The following is a 17,732-nucleotide window of genomic DNA, read 5'->3' as shown; positions in this document are numbered from 1 at the left end:
AATCAGTCTTCTCCTTGAATGAGCTGAAAGTTTAGAGGGCCGGCCAGGTGTTGGTAGATTTGCAGTGGTCTGATACTCCTTCCATTTCAATATGATCGCTTGCACAGTGCTCCTTGGGATGTTTAAAGCTTGGGAAATATTTTTGTATCCAAATCCGGCTTTAAACTTCTTCACAACAGTATCTCGGACCTGCCTGGTGTGTTCCTTGTTCTTCATGATGCTCTCTGCGCTTTTAACGGACCTCTGAGACTATCACAGTGCAGGTGCATTTATATGGAGACTTGATTACACACAGGTGGATTGTATTTATCATCATTAGTCATTTAGGTCAACATTGGATCATTCAGAGATCCTCACTGAACTTCTGGAGAGAGTTTGCTGCATTGAAAGTAAAGGGGCTGAATAATTTTGCACGCCCAATTTTTCAGTTTTTGATTTGTTAAAAAAGTTTGAAATATCCAATAAATGTCGTTCCACTTCATGATTGTGTCCCACTTGTTGTTGATTCTTCACAAAAAATACAGTTTTATATCTTTATGTTTGAAGCCTGAAATGTGGCAAAAGGTCGCAAAGTTCAAGGGGGCCGAATACTTTCGCAAGGCACTGTATGTTACCTATTACAAGTTTGGACATGTAACTAGTAACTAACGGATTACATCTGGAAAGTAACCTACCCAACACAGTGTGCACAAATAGGGCTCTACCGGTGAAGAGCACTTGCCCTTTGCCCCTTACAGTCTCCAAAGTGCCCTTTTCGGTGGTCATATAATTTCCCCAACAATGTGTATAGATTTTTGGTCGTTATTCTAAATCCTTCTCATATGTCTTCCAGAACAAAAAAAGTTGTGCTTGATTTTTGACCAATGACCCAGTCATCAGCATTGGCACGCAAAACGGGCACGCATGACCAGAAAGAACTTGGCAAAAACATAGTATGTCTACGTTTATCATCCATATTAAAAATACAGTTTAGCAATCTATTACTGACTCATATTTGCGAGAATAATAGGCTACCTGGCGATTTGATTGATACTTTTTAATATTTAAGATAAACCTAGTTTGGGTTGAATCAAAGTTGCTTCTATGTGATTTCAATTAAATTACGTTGAACCAACGTGGAATAGGCCCAGCGGCTGTTGAATTGGAGTGGGTGGCTTCTGGCTATATGTCTAAAAATCAGCAGTTGTAACATGGCACTGACTTCGATATTATGGGATGAAGATGTAACATATTATGGCGAATTTATTATGGTATTTGTGAGGAAATACAGGTCTACCCGCTCTGGCAACGAGGTGCTGCATTCCAAAATGATGTCGCGGTGGAGACAGAACATCCATCCGCCCCTGCTTGCTCTGGACTACAGAGAAGAGACATGATATATCCCTAGATGGTATTGGCAGCTATCATGAATGACTTGCAGCTCGAAATGCAGGTGTTAAACTGTTTATTTCTGTAGCTTATTTTACGTTTTGAAAACGCAACATCGTTTATGGCAGTATGGCAGGCTACATTTGCGCAGCAATTGTGCGCACATGTTGGCGTGTGTACTCGTGCATGTGCGTGCGATGGGATCTCAAGTTTTGTACCACACCTTTTTTTGCAATAGGAAGTCAAAAAGTTTGAAAGCCATTGGGATACATGAAATTGGCAACAAATTGACTTGGGTTGTATTTCTTACAAACGTCTATTTTGACTGGAATTGTGTTGGTCATTGTTAATTGTGAATCCCTCTAAAAATGATATACAAAAGTATTTTGTATTTTGAAAATACAAGTTACAGCTCTTGAACGTATCTTGTTACAAAATACAATAGGGTTTGACATCATGTTAGCAGTGTGGTTAAGGTTAGGTCTTAATTTAAAGTTAGGGTTAGGCATGAGCGTCACAGTCGGGTCCTCTCCTTGTTCAGGCGGCGGTCGACGTCGCCAGTCTTCTAGCCATCATCGATCCACTTTTCATTTTCCATGTGTTTTGTCTTATTTTTCCTCACATCTGGTTTCAATTCCCTCAATCATTTGTTGTGTTTTTAACCCTCTGTTCCCCCCATGTCTTTGTGTGGGATTGTTTATTGTAAGTGCTTGTTCACGACGGGTTTTTGTACCCAATTATTCTTATGTCGTGGGTTTTCTATTAAACGGCTCCGGCTATTACCAAGTTCTGCTCTCCTTCGTCTGACTTCCCTGCCACCGATTACGCACCCCGTACAATGATGTTAGCAGTGCGATTAGGGTTAGGTTTAAAATCACATTTTAAGAAGATAAATTGTAGAAATAGGCGGGGGTGTATGTGGCTGTGTAAGTACTGATGATCACAAGCGTGCGCCAGGTGAGGGCAGACAAGCCAGAGGTGCGTTCCACTGCAACCAGCACCGCATAACAAATCATTATTGGCCCATAATAGCCAAATGATCTGACGATTTGATTGCAGACCAGAGAACGATGACACAACCGAATCTATGACTGACAAGTTGAGATGAGGTGCAGGATAACCTAAGGAATTTATTTGGAATCCTTTGACCTATATTTGTGTTTTCTTTTACTTGGTAAAATGGCCACTGCAAGGGTCACCAAGAAGCCTGTTGTTGAAACGTCTGATAGGAGAGCGAGATCAACCTCCATTGTTTCAAAATCAGCTGTGCTCTGTCCAAAAGCAACGATAACTTCTTCAAAGTCTTAAGAATCTGCTCAGGTGGGGCAGAAAGAAGAACTGACGTCGAGAACCAGGACATGCCAGAGGGATAGCATAACTACCTTTTTTCTTCTTAAGAAGGACCTATGGATACTAGTCAACCCTGGTCCTGGAGAGCTACTGGGTGTGCATGTTTATAGGCCACTCCAGCCCTACTCCGACACACTAGATTCCCTTTGATTAGCTGCCTCTACAGCAGGGTTGGAATTAAAGCCTGCACACCCAGGCACTCTCCATGAGGGTTGGCCACCCATGTCCTATTATATAACTCCGATACCTCAGTACTCCAGCCCTATATGAATAGTTATTTGCATGTGTAGGGCTACAGCTGGTGGTTGGGAATAGCTCAGTCTTCAGCTCCAAGCCAACTGAAGCCCGTTGTATAATCCTAGCTACCAACCGCAGGCACACAGGTGTTATGTCAAACTGTTCCCTCACCAGATCCTGTTACCCCTTTATAGTTGGATATGTGAAAAATTCCAATTCATACATGCATATTAATACACACTTGTGTGAAATAGGACAAATAGAAGCACCCACCAAATTATATATTATATTATTATTAGTACATGTTACAAATTGTACTTTAGACAATTGTCATTGGAATTTCAGAGTAGTGTAGCCAAAAGCCTATAAAACTTGATGATTTACTGGCATGTAAGTCACTCTGGATAAGAGCGTAAATGTAAATGTAAATGTAGCCAAGGCAGCCTATAGTGGTCGCTAAATCTGCACTATCATCTCAGATTGATGTGCATTCCCTATAATACACTCATGTCCCCCGTTGACCGGCTCGTACATAAAGCATAATCCATTCAGGCTGCAAAGGCATAATTTTCCTCCTTAACTAACTTTTTTGGGCGAGCCGGCAGATGTAATTATTGAAAAAAATTAAACAAACATTTTCATCACTATTTTCAGATTTTTTTTGTTTACAAATTTGGATGTTGCACACAGCGTTCAGCCAAGGGTATGCAATTTCCTAAATGATCTGAAAATCCCAAAATGGTGTTGGAAAATTGTGATTAATACTACGCATATTTCCATTTGTTTTCACCAGTGGCTAGCCATTAAAGCTCAACCTGGTCTCAGAGCATTTGGTATTATTCTGTACGTGTCCTCCTCCCAGAGCGCTAAGAACCTTGGCGTGATCCTGGACAACACCCTGTCGTTCTCAACCAACATCAAGGCGGTGGCCCGTTCCTGTAGGTTCATGCTCTACAACATCGGCAGAGTACGACCCTGCCTCACAAAGGAATCGGCGCAGGTCCTAATCCAGGCACTTGTCATCTCCCGTCTGGATTACTGCAACTCGCTGTTGGCTGGGCTCCCTGCCTGTGCCATTAAACCCCTTCAACTCATCCAGAACGCCGCAGCCCGTCTGGTGTTCAACCTTCCCAAGTTCTCTCACGTCACCCCGCTCCTCCGTTCTCTCCACTGGCTTCCAGTTGAAGCTCGCATCCGCTACAAGACCATGGTGCTTGCCTACGGAGCTGTGAGGGGAACGGCACCTCAGTACCTCCAGGCTCTGATCAGGCCCTACACCCAAACAAGGGCACTGCGTTCATCCACCTCTGGCCTGCTCGCCTCCCTACCACTGAGGAAGTACAGCTCCCGCTCAGCCCAGTCAAAACTGTTCGCTGCTCTGGCCCCCCAATGGTGGAACAAACTCCCTCACGACGCCAGGACAGCGGAGTCAATCACCACCTTCCGGAGACACCTGAAACCCCACCTCTTTAAGGAATACCTAGGATAGGATAAGTATCCCTCTCACCCCCCCCTTTAAGATTTAGATGCACTATTGTAAAGTGACTGTTCCACTGGATGTCATAAGGTGAATGCACCAATTTGTAAGTCGCTCTGGATAAGAGCGTCTGCTAAATGACTTAAATGTAAATGTAAATGTAAAGCAGCGACACTTCATTTAGTGTGATATGTTGTTACGTTTTGTATGTATTAATTTGTGGATGTCCATTATCCATTTCCTATGAAAAATGTACTGTTGGCCACCTAGCTAATGTTAGCCACAACAAATTGCAATTCTTATGATATGTTAGGAATTTGCTAAATGTACAATATGTTCTGAATTTGTGTGGCCAAAATAAACTACTTCTGTTGGAAGTATTTGAAAGTATTTATTTTTCGTGGTATCCAATTGGTAGTTACAGTCTTGTCTCATTGCTGCAACTCCCGTACTGACTCGGGAGAGGCGAACGTTGAGAACTGTGCGTCCTCCAAAACACAATCCAGCCAAGCCGCTCTGCTTCTTGACACAATGCCCACATCACCCGGAAGCCAGCCGCACCAATGTGTCGGAGGAAACACCGTACACCTGGCGACTGTGTCAGCATGCACTGCACCCGGCCCACCACAGGAGTTGCTAGAGCTCGATAGGACAAGAACATCCCTGTCTGCCAAACCCTCCCCTAACCCGGACGATGCTGGGACAATTGCCATGGGTCTCCTGGTCGAGGCCGGCTGCAACAGAGCCTGGACTCGAACCAGGATCTCCAGTGGCACAGCTATCACTGCGATGCAGTGCCTTAGAGATCCTGGTTTGAGAGATGGCGCACTGAGCCACTCTGGAGGCCTGTATTTTCAAACAACTTCTATAAATAACCTACTATTTGAAAAGGACATGGGTTCAAATGGATGGGAGTATTTGTATTTGAAAAATACTCTGTGGATTTGAGTATTTTCAAAGACATGCCAATACTTTCCAGGTGTATTTCCAAAAACATTCCAATATTCAACTACTTTATTTCCCCAAAATATATATCTAAATACTTACTTAATTAATATATGTGAAAGTAATTGAATTAGTATTTGAACCCAGATCTGTGGGAGTAGTATCCTTCACCGCAACATGCTTCATCGCAACCATCTTGCTCTTCCTCGGTGGAGCACTGTCTGGAGACAGTACTGTGTCTGTCTGTCAGTAGATGTATCTGCTATAGTTCTGTTTATAGCCACAAGGGTGCACCATGGTACAACTAATTGTTATAGCTTACATGAGACTGAGGTGGATTTCATAAAATAGTGTGTGTGGGTTTAGTATGTGTCTGAGTCTGGAGGAGGTGAGGCTTAAGCAAAAGCAGGAGCTGCAGACCAGGAGGGGCTTGAGACGGGTGAGACACACACACACACCATCATACCTGCTGTAGTGAGAGATGTTGCACACTATTTTCACACTATTTAACCAGGTAGGCCAGTTGAGAACAAGTTCTCATTTACAACTGCGACCTGGCCAAGATAAAGCAAAGCAGTCCGACAAAAACAACAACACAGAGTTACACATAATCAAATGTACAGCCAATAACACAAAATAAAATAAACATAGAAAAATATATGTACAGTGTGTGCAAATGTAGAAGAGTAGGGAGGAAGGCAATAAAATAGGTCCTAGAGGTGAAAATATTTACAATTTAGCATTAATACTGGAGTGATAGATGTGCAGATGATGATGTGCAAGTAGAGATACTGGGGTGCAAAAGAACAAGAGGGTAAGTAATAATATTGGGATGAGGTGTGTGTGCTATTTACAGATTGACTGTGTACAGGTACAGTGATCGGTAAGCTGCTCAGACAGCTGATGCTTAAAGTTAGAGAGGGAGATATAAGACTCCAGTTTCAGTGATTTTTGCAATTTGTTCCAGTCATTGGCAGCAGTGAACTGGAAGGAAAGGCGGCCAAAGTAAGTGTTGGCTTTGGGGGTGACCAGTGCAATATACCTGCTGGAGCGGTGCTATGGGTGGGTGTTGCTATGGTGACCAGTGAGCTGAGATAAGGCAGGGCTTTACCTAGCAAATACTTATAGATGACCTGGAGCCAGTGGGCTTGGCGATGGATATGTATTGAGTTCCAGCCAATGAGAGCATACAGGTCGCAGTGATGGGTAGTTCATATATCGTTTGTATATTGTTTCAGATGAAGAAGTATATGTTGGACACAACACCAGTTGTGCTGGGATGAGGACTGGGGCACAAAGAGCTGAAGCTATCATTAATGTGCAGACTTATATGGTGTTCATGTGGATGATGGTTATTGCCCACGTTGGGATCATACATTGTCTACGATGTCTGTCACTCTGCGTTTTTATTAAGGTGACATGTCAATTTGGAGTCGTATTCTTTTATCCAAGACTGATGGTTTATCTGGGATCATTTATCCAAGGCAGTCCACTTTTTCTTCTAATAACATCAAAAAAGGCACTTCTGTTATATTTATATTTATTTTGAGGAGTAAAACGCATCCTATTCGAAAATCTCAATTAGTGAAAGACTATGATCATAGAGGTTTACAGGCTATTGATTTTGAGTCATTAGAAGGTATTTTAACATTTAATGGTTGACATTGGTTGACATTATGTCTGTCTAATTCTATCTCTATTTGGTATCATATCCCTAACAATCTGTTTCATAAACTTGGTGGACTTGAATTCCTAATGAAATTTGTTAACACTGGGGAGTTTCTGTCGTTTGATGAGTTCATTGGTAGATTTCAAGTTAATATTGACCAGAGATAATATATGAAGGTTTGCAAAGCAATTCCACTTCCTTTACTTGGACTTATTTAAGAAAACTTTGTTATATTATGAGGTTGTTCTCACTTTTCCAAGTTTACCAATTAATTACTTTTAGATAAAAATTTCAACCATAAGTGGATAGAATTGACAGTTAATGAAGTCATATTTTGCTATGGAAGTGATCAACCCACACCATGGTCAAAAGCGACTCCCTTTTTACCTTAATTGTCCAGTTATCCCAAAAGTTAAGGAAACACTTTTTTTTAAATTATTATTTTTTACCCCTTTTTCTCCCCAATTTTGTGGTGTCCAATTGTTGTAGTAGCTACTATCTTGTCTCATCACTACAACTCCCGTACGGGCTAGGGAGAGACTACACAACCCAACCAAGCCGCACTGCTTCTTAACACAGCGCGCATCCAACCCGGAAGCCAGCCGCACCAATGTGTCGGAGGAAACTCTGTGCACCTGGCAACCTTGGTTAGCGCGCACTGCGCCCGGCCCGCCACAGGAGTCGCTGGTGCGCGATGAGACAAGGACATCCCTACCGGTCAAGCTCTCCCTAACCCGGACGACGCTAGGCCAATTGTGCGTCGCCCCACGGACCTCTCGGTCTCGGCCGGTTATGAAAGAGCCTGGGCGTGAACCCAGAGTCTCTGATGGCACAGCTGAAGAAACACATTTTTTTTTCAAATATTTTCTTCCATCTACCCTGTTAATGATTTCTTGCACAAAAGGTTCAATTTTGACAAAACTCCTTGTGTTTTTGCTCATTCAGAATCTATAGAGCATTTATTTATTTTTAATGTCGCCATTCTAGTAAACTATGGGTTGAAATTCAGTATTGGTCGTGTATAAAATCTCCTAAATGACCTATGTTTACCTTTGATGATGTTAAATGGCATTATGCTTATCCTTGTAATTCTGATCATAGCTATTTATTAACATTACTATTCTCCAAATATTATATCCATACATGTAAATGAGGTGGGAAAATTCCTTATTTTGTTTTTTCATTGAACTGTTACAATTTTATAAATCCCTCAAACTTGTGAAACTTAAAAAGTTGGAATTATTAGAAGTCATGTCTGAATGTCTGTTAATGTCTCATTGCCTTGTCCTGAATTTTTCTCATTCTTTTTTGAGGGTGGGGGTTCAGGAGGGGTTCGCCTGCTGTTTTGTACATTTATTTTTTTCATCGTATACACAGGAATGTCCCTGTATTGATGTGTAATATTGGTATTATTGTTGCAATAAAAAATACATTATTTCATATTTTTTTAACACATTTTTATTTACTCTGTGGTAGTTTTATTTAGAGGCCAGAAACAGAGAAATCTGCCAATTTTTCTTAACTTCTTAAAGCATTGTTGGTTAAGAGCTTGTAAGTAAGCATTTCAATGTAAGGTCTACACCTGTTGTATTCTGCGCATGTGACAACTAAAATGTGATTTGATTTGATTGGTACTTAAGAACAGTAGGAGCCCGTTCCTTCTCTTGCTGAAACAAAATACATATATGCTGCGTACTGACAAACCCGCTATAATCCATTCCCCTTTTCATCAGAATTGTTCCAACTAAAACAATAAAGCTGCATCATAAATATTTTTTCCAGTGCAAGTCTTTATATCTAGCTAAGAAGTGTTGTGCTTGAAGGATTTTTTGGATAGGTTGGATCATGTGCACTAGCCCATTAATTAGCTAGCTGACGTTAGCTTGCTAACTGAGCCAGGCCGTCACACACACTTATGAATCGAGTGGGGTGGTAAATGCAACACAAGGCACAACACTAAAAATGAAGACCATTTAATTCACTCTCCATTATTCTGTACTGCCAGTGCGCTTGCTAGTTAATGTTAGCATCGCCATTTGCCAGGACAAATTACTCTCTGCAGCTTACATGCAGCTGCTTCATTCAAAAACGAGTCGATTGTGATTTAATTATCATGTTGCTAGCTAGTTAACACTAGCAACAACATTAGTGCATCTTGCTAGCTATCTACAGCAGGCACGAGACAAACAAGCTACTGCCACCTTATGGTCTGGAATATTTTGACTATTGGATCGGTGGTGGATATTTGCTATGTGAACAACAGTTAATTGCCAACACTGGGAAGAGGTGCTAAGTACCTTTCACCAGTCAGTATCCTTGGTGTGTCTGATCCCTTATTATTAGTTTGAATGACAAAATTGAAGAGTACAACAGAAAGCTCAGCCATACAATCAACTTTTAGTTCTAGCTTCTGCTTTACCGAATGTCACACGGAACTGTACAGCTGCTGTCATTCTGAGATCCTGAATGGCTACAGAACAGCCATTGTTTAACTTTTAAAATACATTTTCTTTATCCTCATCATTCTAACCTTGTATATTTATGAAGTCCCATTTGTGATTAAAAACCTGGGACTCTCCTCTGGAATGGCTTCTAAAATGTCCTTTCACATTAATGTAGTGCAGGTAGGTTTATGTCATTGTAACCTACGTATTGTTTACATTAACTTTTAGACTTGAGTTGTTACACATTCTTTATTTCAGCACTAGAAAATCAAAACAACAGATATCAGCAGTAAAAAACATGTAGAAAAGGGATGAAGTGGTGCATCGAGGGGGTGGGGTTTCTTGTTTCAGTCTTCTCCCAGCAGAAGCGTTTGGATGTGAAATGGAGAGACAAAGGAGAGGTGGAACCGTGGAGGAGGATTCGACGAGGGGGATCAGTGAAGAAACACTTTATGCCTCGGTACATTCACCTTCAATAACAGAGGGAGAAAAGAGTGAGCAGATTATTTCTACTGAAGTGCACGCGACTGTCGTAATATTGTACATACAGTAAGTATAGGTGTGTGATCTTGCATGTATGCTGTGTAGTGTCACACCATTCTTGGGCAGGATAGCGATGTTGTCGGAGATGATTCCTGTATCCAGAGAGAACTGCATGAACTTCTGCTGCAGTGCTGTGCTCACCTCTGGAGTGCGACCTGCAACCACAACAACACCAAGTTAACACAACCCCACCAGCTTAAGACAACACTATCAGGCTAATACAACACCACCAGGTTAACACCATCAATCAATCATATTTATAAAGCCCTTTTTACATGAGCCAATGTCACAAAGTGCTATACAGAAACCCAGCATAAAACCCCAAACAGCAAAGCAATGCAGCTGTAGAAGCACAACACCAAGTTAACACGACCAGTCTAAAAACGCAGACCAAAGAACGGATCAATTACACACACAACACATGAACATCTTTAAAAGCGTCAATTCATTTCAGAAATGCAGACAGACAGACTTACTGTAGAGCTTATTGAGCACCTCAGGTACTCCGTCTTTGGTCTTGATGGTGTGGATCAGAGCAAAGTCATCATACTGGACAGCCACCACACGCATGTCATTTTCATTGTTCCAACCTGAGAGGGAGAAGGGGAGAGAAGTTAGGGAGGGGGACTTATGTCAACTGTGTGCGTGCGTGCACATACTCACGCTGGCTGGTGAAGGTGAAGCGGCCTGGGATGTCAGTCTTCTTGGCTAGATGTGTCATCCTCCAGCAAGTACCATCAGCGCTGAGAGAGAAAGAGCAGAGTCAGTGTGAGTTCTATAGACAAACACACGCCCACACACACACACACACACACACACACACACACACACACACACACACACACACACACACACACACACACACACACACACACACACACACACACACACACACACACACACACACACACACACACACACACACACACACACACACACACACACACACACACACAATGTGCTCTCACACAGACTTACTTCAGGTTGGTGTAGGTGAGGTCTAGGTCTCCTCCGGCGGTGGGCAGCATCACGGAAGTGCCCATCTTCATGTCGGCCTTATGGCTCACAAACCAATGGGCGTTGGTGGCAAAGCCCACAATCCACCACCTACCAGCCATCTGGTGAGCGTGAGAATGATATACTTAGAAACAGAATAAGAATGACATATCATTCATTCTCACAATTCAAATTGATTCCATAGTCATTGCAGATTACACCGTGTACTATGCTCTTCTCTGACCCCATTAAACCTTAGAATCTCTTGTACACCTTTTCTCTCAGCTGCACTTTTCTCGATCTCATTTGTTCTCCCAGTATGTTTCTTTCTGTTGCCCTCTTTCTCTCTCTTACCTTCTCCAGGTTGAAGTCTTTCTGGGGCACGACGTCGATGCAGGCGACCAGCGCAGCGCACAGCAGAACTCCCAGCATCCTCAGCATCATGGTTACAGATTGGTGTGTGCGACTGCTCAACTCTCCAGGGTGTGTGTGAGGAGAGAGCGAATGTCCTTATATCCTCCAGTTTGTACCACCCCACCCCTCCTCTACTCCTCCCCTTTCCTAACCCCTTGGCTCCAGTAGTTAGTCCCACCCCTCTCCATCCCACAAAGATATGTAAATGTCACTCTTACACAACTGCACATGGAGGGGGGCCGGGGGGGGTCTACTCTGTAAGCAGAATGATTTATCCCTCTCCTCCCCCCCACAATGATAGGACTATTTATTCAGACAACTCTTATTCCTGATCACTACCACCTCCACCATGAAATGCATATGTACGCATGAAGACACATGAGTATGTACACACATGCACAAATATGCATGCACTGACACATACACACAGTGTCCTAAGAGGGAGCCGGTAAAGCAGTTACCACCGAGGGCTGCATGCTTGCAAGATGTGAGTTGTAAAACTAGTAAGTAAATGTAACAGTTTGCAGGACAGAACATGGGTTCACAGAGGTCTAAAGTCATGTTGGGGTTTGGGGTGAATTCCGCCTAAAGTATACATACAGCTGAGGTCTGAAAGATACATAACTTTGAGGGATACATAATGGCCCTGAACTCTCTTTGTTCTGAAGGAGGCAGGCAGAGTCTTGTAGGCAGGGAGTTGGTTACATAATACACACACGTGTACACAGCCTCTCTCTGGGATGTTTAGGATGGGGCTAGGGATTTGCAGACCTCCGTTTTGTAACTAAACCCCCTGGCCCTCCAGGCTACATCTGGGACTCATTAGCATGCGAGAGAACCCCCTAAGTAGGCCTATCCAGAGAGGAGATTCAGTAGTGAGTACAAAAAACACGCACATATAAGCAATTCAATCATTTTAATATGCCATGTATTGCTGAGCAGTCAGAATACAGGGTCTTGGAATCTTCCTCAACATATTGGCACGCAGTCTGGGAAGGAGAGATGAAACAAGCTCAGAAATAAACTCAAACTATATGAAGTGAATTAAGTTAGAGAAAAATAAACATGCCCATTTATTCATGCAAATATGTTTCTATACTATAGATTTGCAGTCACGTTTTCAAAACAGTTAGGTAAACTTGTTAACGCAATTTATCTAACTGACCGTTGTGCAAGTACATTTCCACATGCCCTGCAAAGGAGTAAACGTGATGTTTTTTTCAAAGTTAAAGGGGGTTGGATGCCATTCCACCAATCTGCATCTGTCCGAATCCCAAATCACTCCCTTCCCTTTGCCTCTCTCCATTTGCTCCGAGTCTACCAAAGATGAGGGAGTGAAAATCATAGAGGGTGTATGGGCTAATTAGGCTGCAGCCTTCAGAGCAAAGTGCTGTCCCGACATGCACTGTGATAGCCTGTTTGGAGTTTGCCAATTTAAAGGCCCATTGCAGTCAAAAACGTGATTTCCTGTGTTTTATATATACAGTACCAGTCCAATTATTGGACACACCTACTCATTCAAGGGTTTGTCTTTATTATTGCTATTTTCTACATTGTAGAATAATAGTGAAGACATCAAAACTATGAAATAACACATGTGGAATCATGTAGTAACAAAAAGTGTTACATATCAAATATATTTTAATTTGTTTACCAAGTTTTTGGTTACTACATGATTCCATAGTTTGATGTCTTCACTATTATTATACAATGTAGAAAATAGCAACAATAAAGACAAACCCTTGAATGGGTAGGTGTGTCCAAACTTTTGACTGGTACTCTATATTTCCACACTATGTTGTAATAATACTGTGAAATTGTGATAATGTCCTTTTTGTACAAGAGCAGTTTGAAAAGCCTGAAATTTCAGCCAGTTTTGGTGGAATACAGTTTTGGCCTGCATGGTGACGTCACCATTATTTAAAAGACCAAGAAAGAAAGTTCCGAACCTCTCTGCCAATAACAGGTCATTTTCAGTTCTCCCCTGCCCACTCAGACCACTCCCAGACAGTCCTAGCAAAAGTCTTGCTTGAGAAATTGCACTTAGCTAAGAATATATTTGTTTATTTTTGTACCATTTTAATTGAAAACAATCACAGTAAGGTACTTACTTTTTACCAGTAAATAATTTGATATTGAGATAAAAACGGCTGTATTGGACCTTTAATACACAATAATGGCACTTCATGCCTAATTATATGCCACGTGTATTTGTTTGTCTGGTTTCATGACTTGACGCATGTAGTAACGTGCAATAATTCCTAAATAAAATATTTTACTTTACTGGGGTTTATATCTTGTAAAACGACTGGGGGGGGGGATTTGTTCATTTAACTTCATGCTTGTTTTATTATTTAAACATCATTACATTATTCAAGTCACAAGTATGTTCCGAAGTTGATTAGTTTATTGATTACTTTGTCACTCTCTGGATGTCACCCTCTGAGTTTTATCACCAACACATGCCAACCGAGGGCCCCGAGCTTGTTGGTAAGCTTGAAGGGGTGGTTTAGGATTCTTGTTTTATTTACATTTTTTATTTACCTAGGCAAGTCAGTTAAGAATAAATTATTATTTACAATGACGGCCTACCCCGGCCAAACCCTAACCCAACGACACTGGGGCAATTGTGCACAGCCCTATGGGAGTCCCAATCACGGCCGGTTGTGATACAGCCTGGAATCGAATCAGGATCTGTAGCACTGAGATGGAGTGCCTTAGACTGCTGCGCCCCTCGGGAGCCCAAAATAAAAATAAGCAACCTCAGCCAGCTGGTTCTTGTCCTTCTACAACAGTTGATTCTGAAGCGTCTACATTTATATTGATGTCGTCTATATTTGGACAATTCCTTTATTTTGCCATTGTAGGTCCACGATGCCCCAAATGTTTGAAATGGTATACTCACTGATCACATGGTCCTTGTCCACAGACTCACAGTGACCTGTACAGATTGGAAACAATTTCATTTTAAGTATGTATGCAGGCTGTGGTAGAGATGTAGTTATGGCAGGCTGTGTGTGTGAGTTATGATAGAGAAGTTCCTACTGTAGTTGGGGAAAGCAAACACATAGGCCAATCCCAGGCCCCTTTTCTCAGCCAGGTCCTCAAACTTATCCAAGATGGCTTCTGAAAGGGTGTCCTTGGATCTGCCTGTAGAGAAAACACAACAGCCTTCTTGAAACATTCTCAGTGACTTCAACATGAATGTTTCTGTAATGGTTTACTAAATGTGGTTTGGTGAACTATATCTCCCAGAAGTAATGCCTAGGCTTTAGCTCTGCTGGCTAACAGAGTCTTGTTGTGCTCAGAAGACCTGGGTTCAAACCGATATATTGTCCCATAGTGTTGGCTTGCATGTTGTTACTACAGGGTATCAATCAGGTTGGCAGCATGCAGGCCGCAGACTGACCGTAGAGCTTCATGGTGAGCTGTCCCTGTTTCTGGTAGTAAAACACAGCGTAGGAGCTATAGTCTGACTCTCCAATCACTATATCAGTGTTCAGCAACGGTCTACTACCTACATGGAAAACAATAATAGTTAACAATAATAACACAGTAATATCAATAACTTTGACACAAGATCAAATTTGCACCTCATTCTCAACTAATGTCATTTGAATATGAACATAAATTCTCCTCTGGTGTTCCTTTGAAACACACATAGTAAATATATCACAGTGATTATTCCCAGACTATAACGTGTGATTTTGATAAGAGAATTTCCAATCCCAAAGATAATAACAATCGATCAATAGCTCTGACCAATTCCCAAGGTTTGTAAGACCATGGGTATAATAATAATTAGTCAAAGACTCAGTTTATACAAAAGGTTAGCACAGTTTATTCAGAGAACGTTCCAAAGTCAAGAACACAAAACAATTCATTTTATACTGACTTCACACACACACACACACACACACACACACACACACACACACACACACACACACACACACACACACACACACACACACACACACACACACACACACACACACACACACACACACTGCTACCCAGCCACCAGAGCTTTGTGACCTTGTTCTTGACACGTACTCCCTGTTCTCTCCCAAGCTCAGACAGTCTGTGTTTAAAATACCATAAAGACATATTGTTCTACCCTAATTCTGAACTAGGACCACACATTTATTGATTATAATTTATTCATTCTAATCAATTCCATACAATTATATGTTTCAGGGCAGAATATTCTAATCATTCAATTAGAAGACAATTCTCACCTATCAGATTTGCATACTATGAATGAAAAGCCAATCAGTTTAGAGCAGTGGAATGTTGGGGACAAGGGGTTCCAGCTGCAATTTTAAAGAGACAAAGCAGTGCTCTCAGAGATATAGTTGGAGGAGACTGCCGGGTGGAGGAGGCGAAGGCAGAGTGAAGAAGGGTGTCTATAGCAGTTAACAGGGCTGTAAGGCATGTCTCTGTGTGTGACAGGACTCTTACCATTGAGTACAAGGCGTCCTGGGGTGGGGGTGATGGTGTACGCCTGCAGGATCTCCCAACACTGGTGGTTACTGGGGGAGGGGACAAAAAGTTAGACAGATCAGCGGAGTTATCTACTCAGGTAGCTTTAACATTGCATAAGACTGTTTGTGTGTGTATGTGTGAGTGTGAGTGTGAGTGAGTGTGTGTGTGTGTTTGCAACTTGCACAACCAACTATTTCCTCTGGTTCAGCCAGATTAATTATATAACAAGTCAAAACAGGCATAACATGTTCAGTTCCCCAGTATAGGAACAATGTCGATAGAGCCAAGACTGTCTTTTTCAGGTAAAAAGTGTTGTGGAGTGGTGTAGTTTACTGTGTTTACTGGCACTTTGAGTAAGTTTGACTTGACATGAGAGAAAAGGAGAGAAAGCTGAGAGATAAGAGGTAGATAGCGAGAGAGAGTGCTCTCTGGTGGTAGACTTGGGTACTCCCCGAAAGAAAGGACTTGAAGAGCAAAAGGAAGGAAGAGCGTGAAAGAGGGTGCAAAGAGAAAGAAATATGGAAAGAGAGTGAGAGAGCAACAGAAGCAAAATGCTGCAAAAATATACTTTGTGTACAAGCAGAGCAGAATTAGGACTATACCCGCTAGTTATCCAAATCCAGAAAATAGTTGTTAAATTCTACAACCACCTAAAAGGAAGTGATGCATACACACTGGGGCTCTGTTCACAAATACAAACAGACCCCACAGAGCCCCAGGACAGCAACACAATCAGACCACACCAAATAATGAGAAAGCAAAAAGCTAACAATGACACTGGAAAGAATCAACCAAAAAAAACAGAGCAAAGTGGAACGGTATCTGGCCCTTAACAGAGAGTACATAGTGGCAGAATATCTGACCACCGTGACACCCAAAACAAAGAAAATCCTTGACTATGTACAGACTCAGTGAGCATAGCCTTGTTATTGAGAGAGGTAGCCATAGGCAGACCTGGCTCTCAACAGAAGACAGGCTATGTGACCACTGTCCACAAAATGAGTTGCAAACTGAGCCACTATTCCAAACCTCCTGACAAATGTTTAACCACATTAGAGAAACACTTTTTCCACAGATCACACAGACCCACAAAGAATTTGAAAACAAATCAAATATTGATAAACTCCCATAACTGTTAGGCGAAATATTGCACTGTGAGATCACTGTAGCATCATTTGTGGCCCATTGCCATGAGAAAAGGGCAACCAGTGGAGAACAAACACCATTATGAATACCACCTATATTTATCTGTCTATTTATCTTCCCCCACTATTCATACTACAACTACTTTCAAATTGCTAAAACACTTTACAATGCTGATAATATAGCACTTGAAATAAGACTGAGTGTAACTCACAGACGTGTGGTAGTGCTAACAGAGAGAGAGGAGTGTAACTCATAGACGTGTGGTAGTGCTAACAGAGAGAGAGGAGTGTAACTCACAGACGTGTGGTAGTGCTAACAGAGAGAGAGGAGTGTAACTCACAGACGTGTGGTAGTGCTAACAGAGAGAGAGGAGTGTAACTCACAGACATGTGGTAGTGCTAACAGAGAGAGAGGAGTGTAACTCACAGATGTGTGGTAGTGCTAACAGAGAGAGAGGAGTGTAACTCACAGACGTGTGGTAGTGCTAACAGAGAGAGAGGAGTGTAACTCACAGACGTGTGGTAGTGCTAACAGAGAGAGAGGAGTGTAACTCACAGACGTGTGGTAGTGCTAACAGAGAGAGAGGACTGTAACTCACAGACGTGTGGTAGTGCTAACAGAGAGAGAGGAGTGTAACTCACAGGCGTGTGGTAGT

At 42.0% G+C, this 17,732-nt stretch overlaps 2 protein-coding genes across 3 annotated transcripts in view; both read right to left on the bottom strand.

Annotated features, from left to right (window-relative positions):
* Positions 1–9,725: 9,725 nt before the first annotated feature.
* On the bottom strand, positions 9,726–11,545 carry LOC123991268 (lipocalin-like). Its single transcript, XM_046292696.1, has 6 exons — positions 11,384–11,545; positions 11,012–11,151; positions 10,697–10,776; positions 10,510–10,623; positions 10,087–10,188; positions 9,726–9,960 (listed from the first exon to the last, which is right to left on the bottom strand). The coding sequence occupies exons 1-6, from the start codon at positions 11,471–11,473 to the stop codon at positions 9,941–9,943; spliced, it is 546 nt and encodes a 181-aa protein (XP_046148652.1). The 5' UTR covers positions 11,474–11,545; the 3' UTR covers positions 9,726–9,940.
* A 797-nt stretch (positions 11,546–12,342) lies between these two features.
* c8g (complement component 8, gamma polypeptide) overlaps positions 12,343–17,732 on the bottom strand; it is a 32,995-nt gene continuing 27,605 nt past the window's right edge. The window contains exons 3-7 of one of the 2 annotated variants that reach the window (XM_046292694.1): positions 15,908–15,978; positions 14,853–14,960; positions 14,489–14,593; positions 14,349–14,384; positions 12,343–12,432 (exon numbers count right to left, since the gene is read on the bottom strand). In XM_046292694.1, coding sequence (XP_046148650.1) covers positions 12,413–12,432; positions 14,349–14,384; positions 14,489–14,593; positions 14,853–14,960; positions 15,908–15,978 — 340 coding nt within the window. In that variant the 3' untranslated portion in view covers positions 12,343–12,412. The remainder of the gene's footprint in view (positions 12,433–14,348; positions 14,385–14,488; positions 14,594–14,852; positions 14,961–15,907; positions 15,979–17,732) is intronic. The other variant, XM_046292695.1, reaches the window with a different exon arrangement.

This window comes from Oncorhynchus gorbuscha, linkage group LG12 (genome assembly GCF_021184085.1).
Source record: "Oncorhynchus gorbuscha isolate QuinsamMale2020 ecotype Even-year linkage group LG12, OgorEven_v1.0, whole genome shotgun sequence".
Taxonomy (NCBI): Eukaryota; Metazoa; Chordata; class Actinopteri; order Salmoniformes; family Salmonidae; genus Oncorhynchus; species Oncorhynchus gorbuscha.
The sequence above is the reverse complement of the archived record's forward strand: the minus strand, read 5'-3'. Positions and strand labels throughout refer to the sequence as shown.

Excerpts from the sequence above, each read along its gene's own strand:
- LOC123991268 (XM_046292696.1), bottom strand. The coding sequence starts at position 11,473 with ATGATGCTGAGGATGCTGGGAGTTCTGCTGTGCGCTGCGCTGGTCGCC. Across the intron at positions 11,152-11,383 it reads AAGACTTCAACCTGGAGAAG|ATGGCTGGTAGGTGGTGGAT; the intron begins GTAAGAGAGAGA and ends CACGCTCACCAG. Across the intron at positions 10,777-11,011 it reads CTCACCTACACCAACCTGAA|CGCTGATGGTACTTGCTGGA; the intron begins GTAAGTCTGTGT and ends TTTCTCTCTCAG.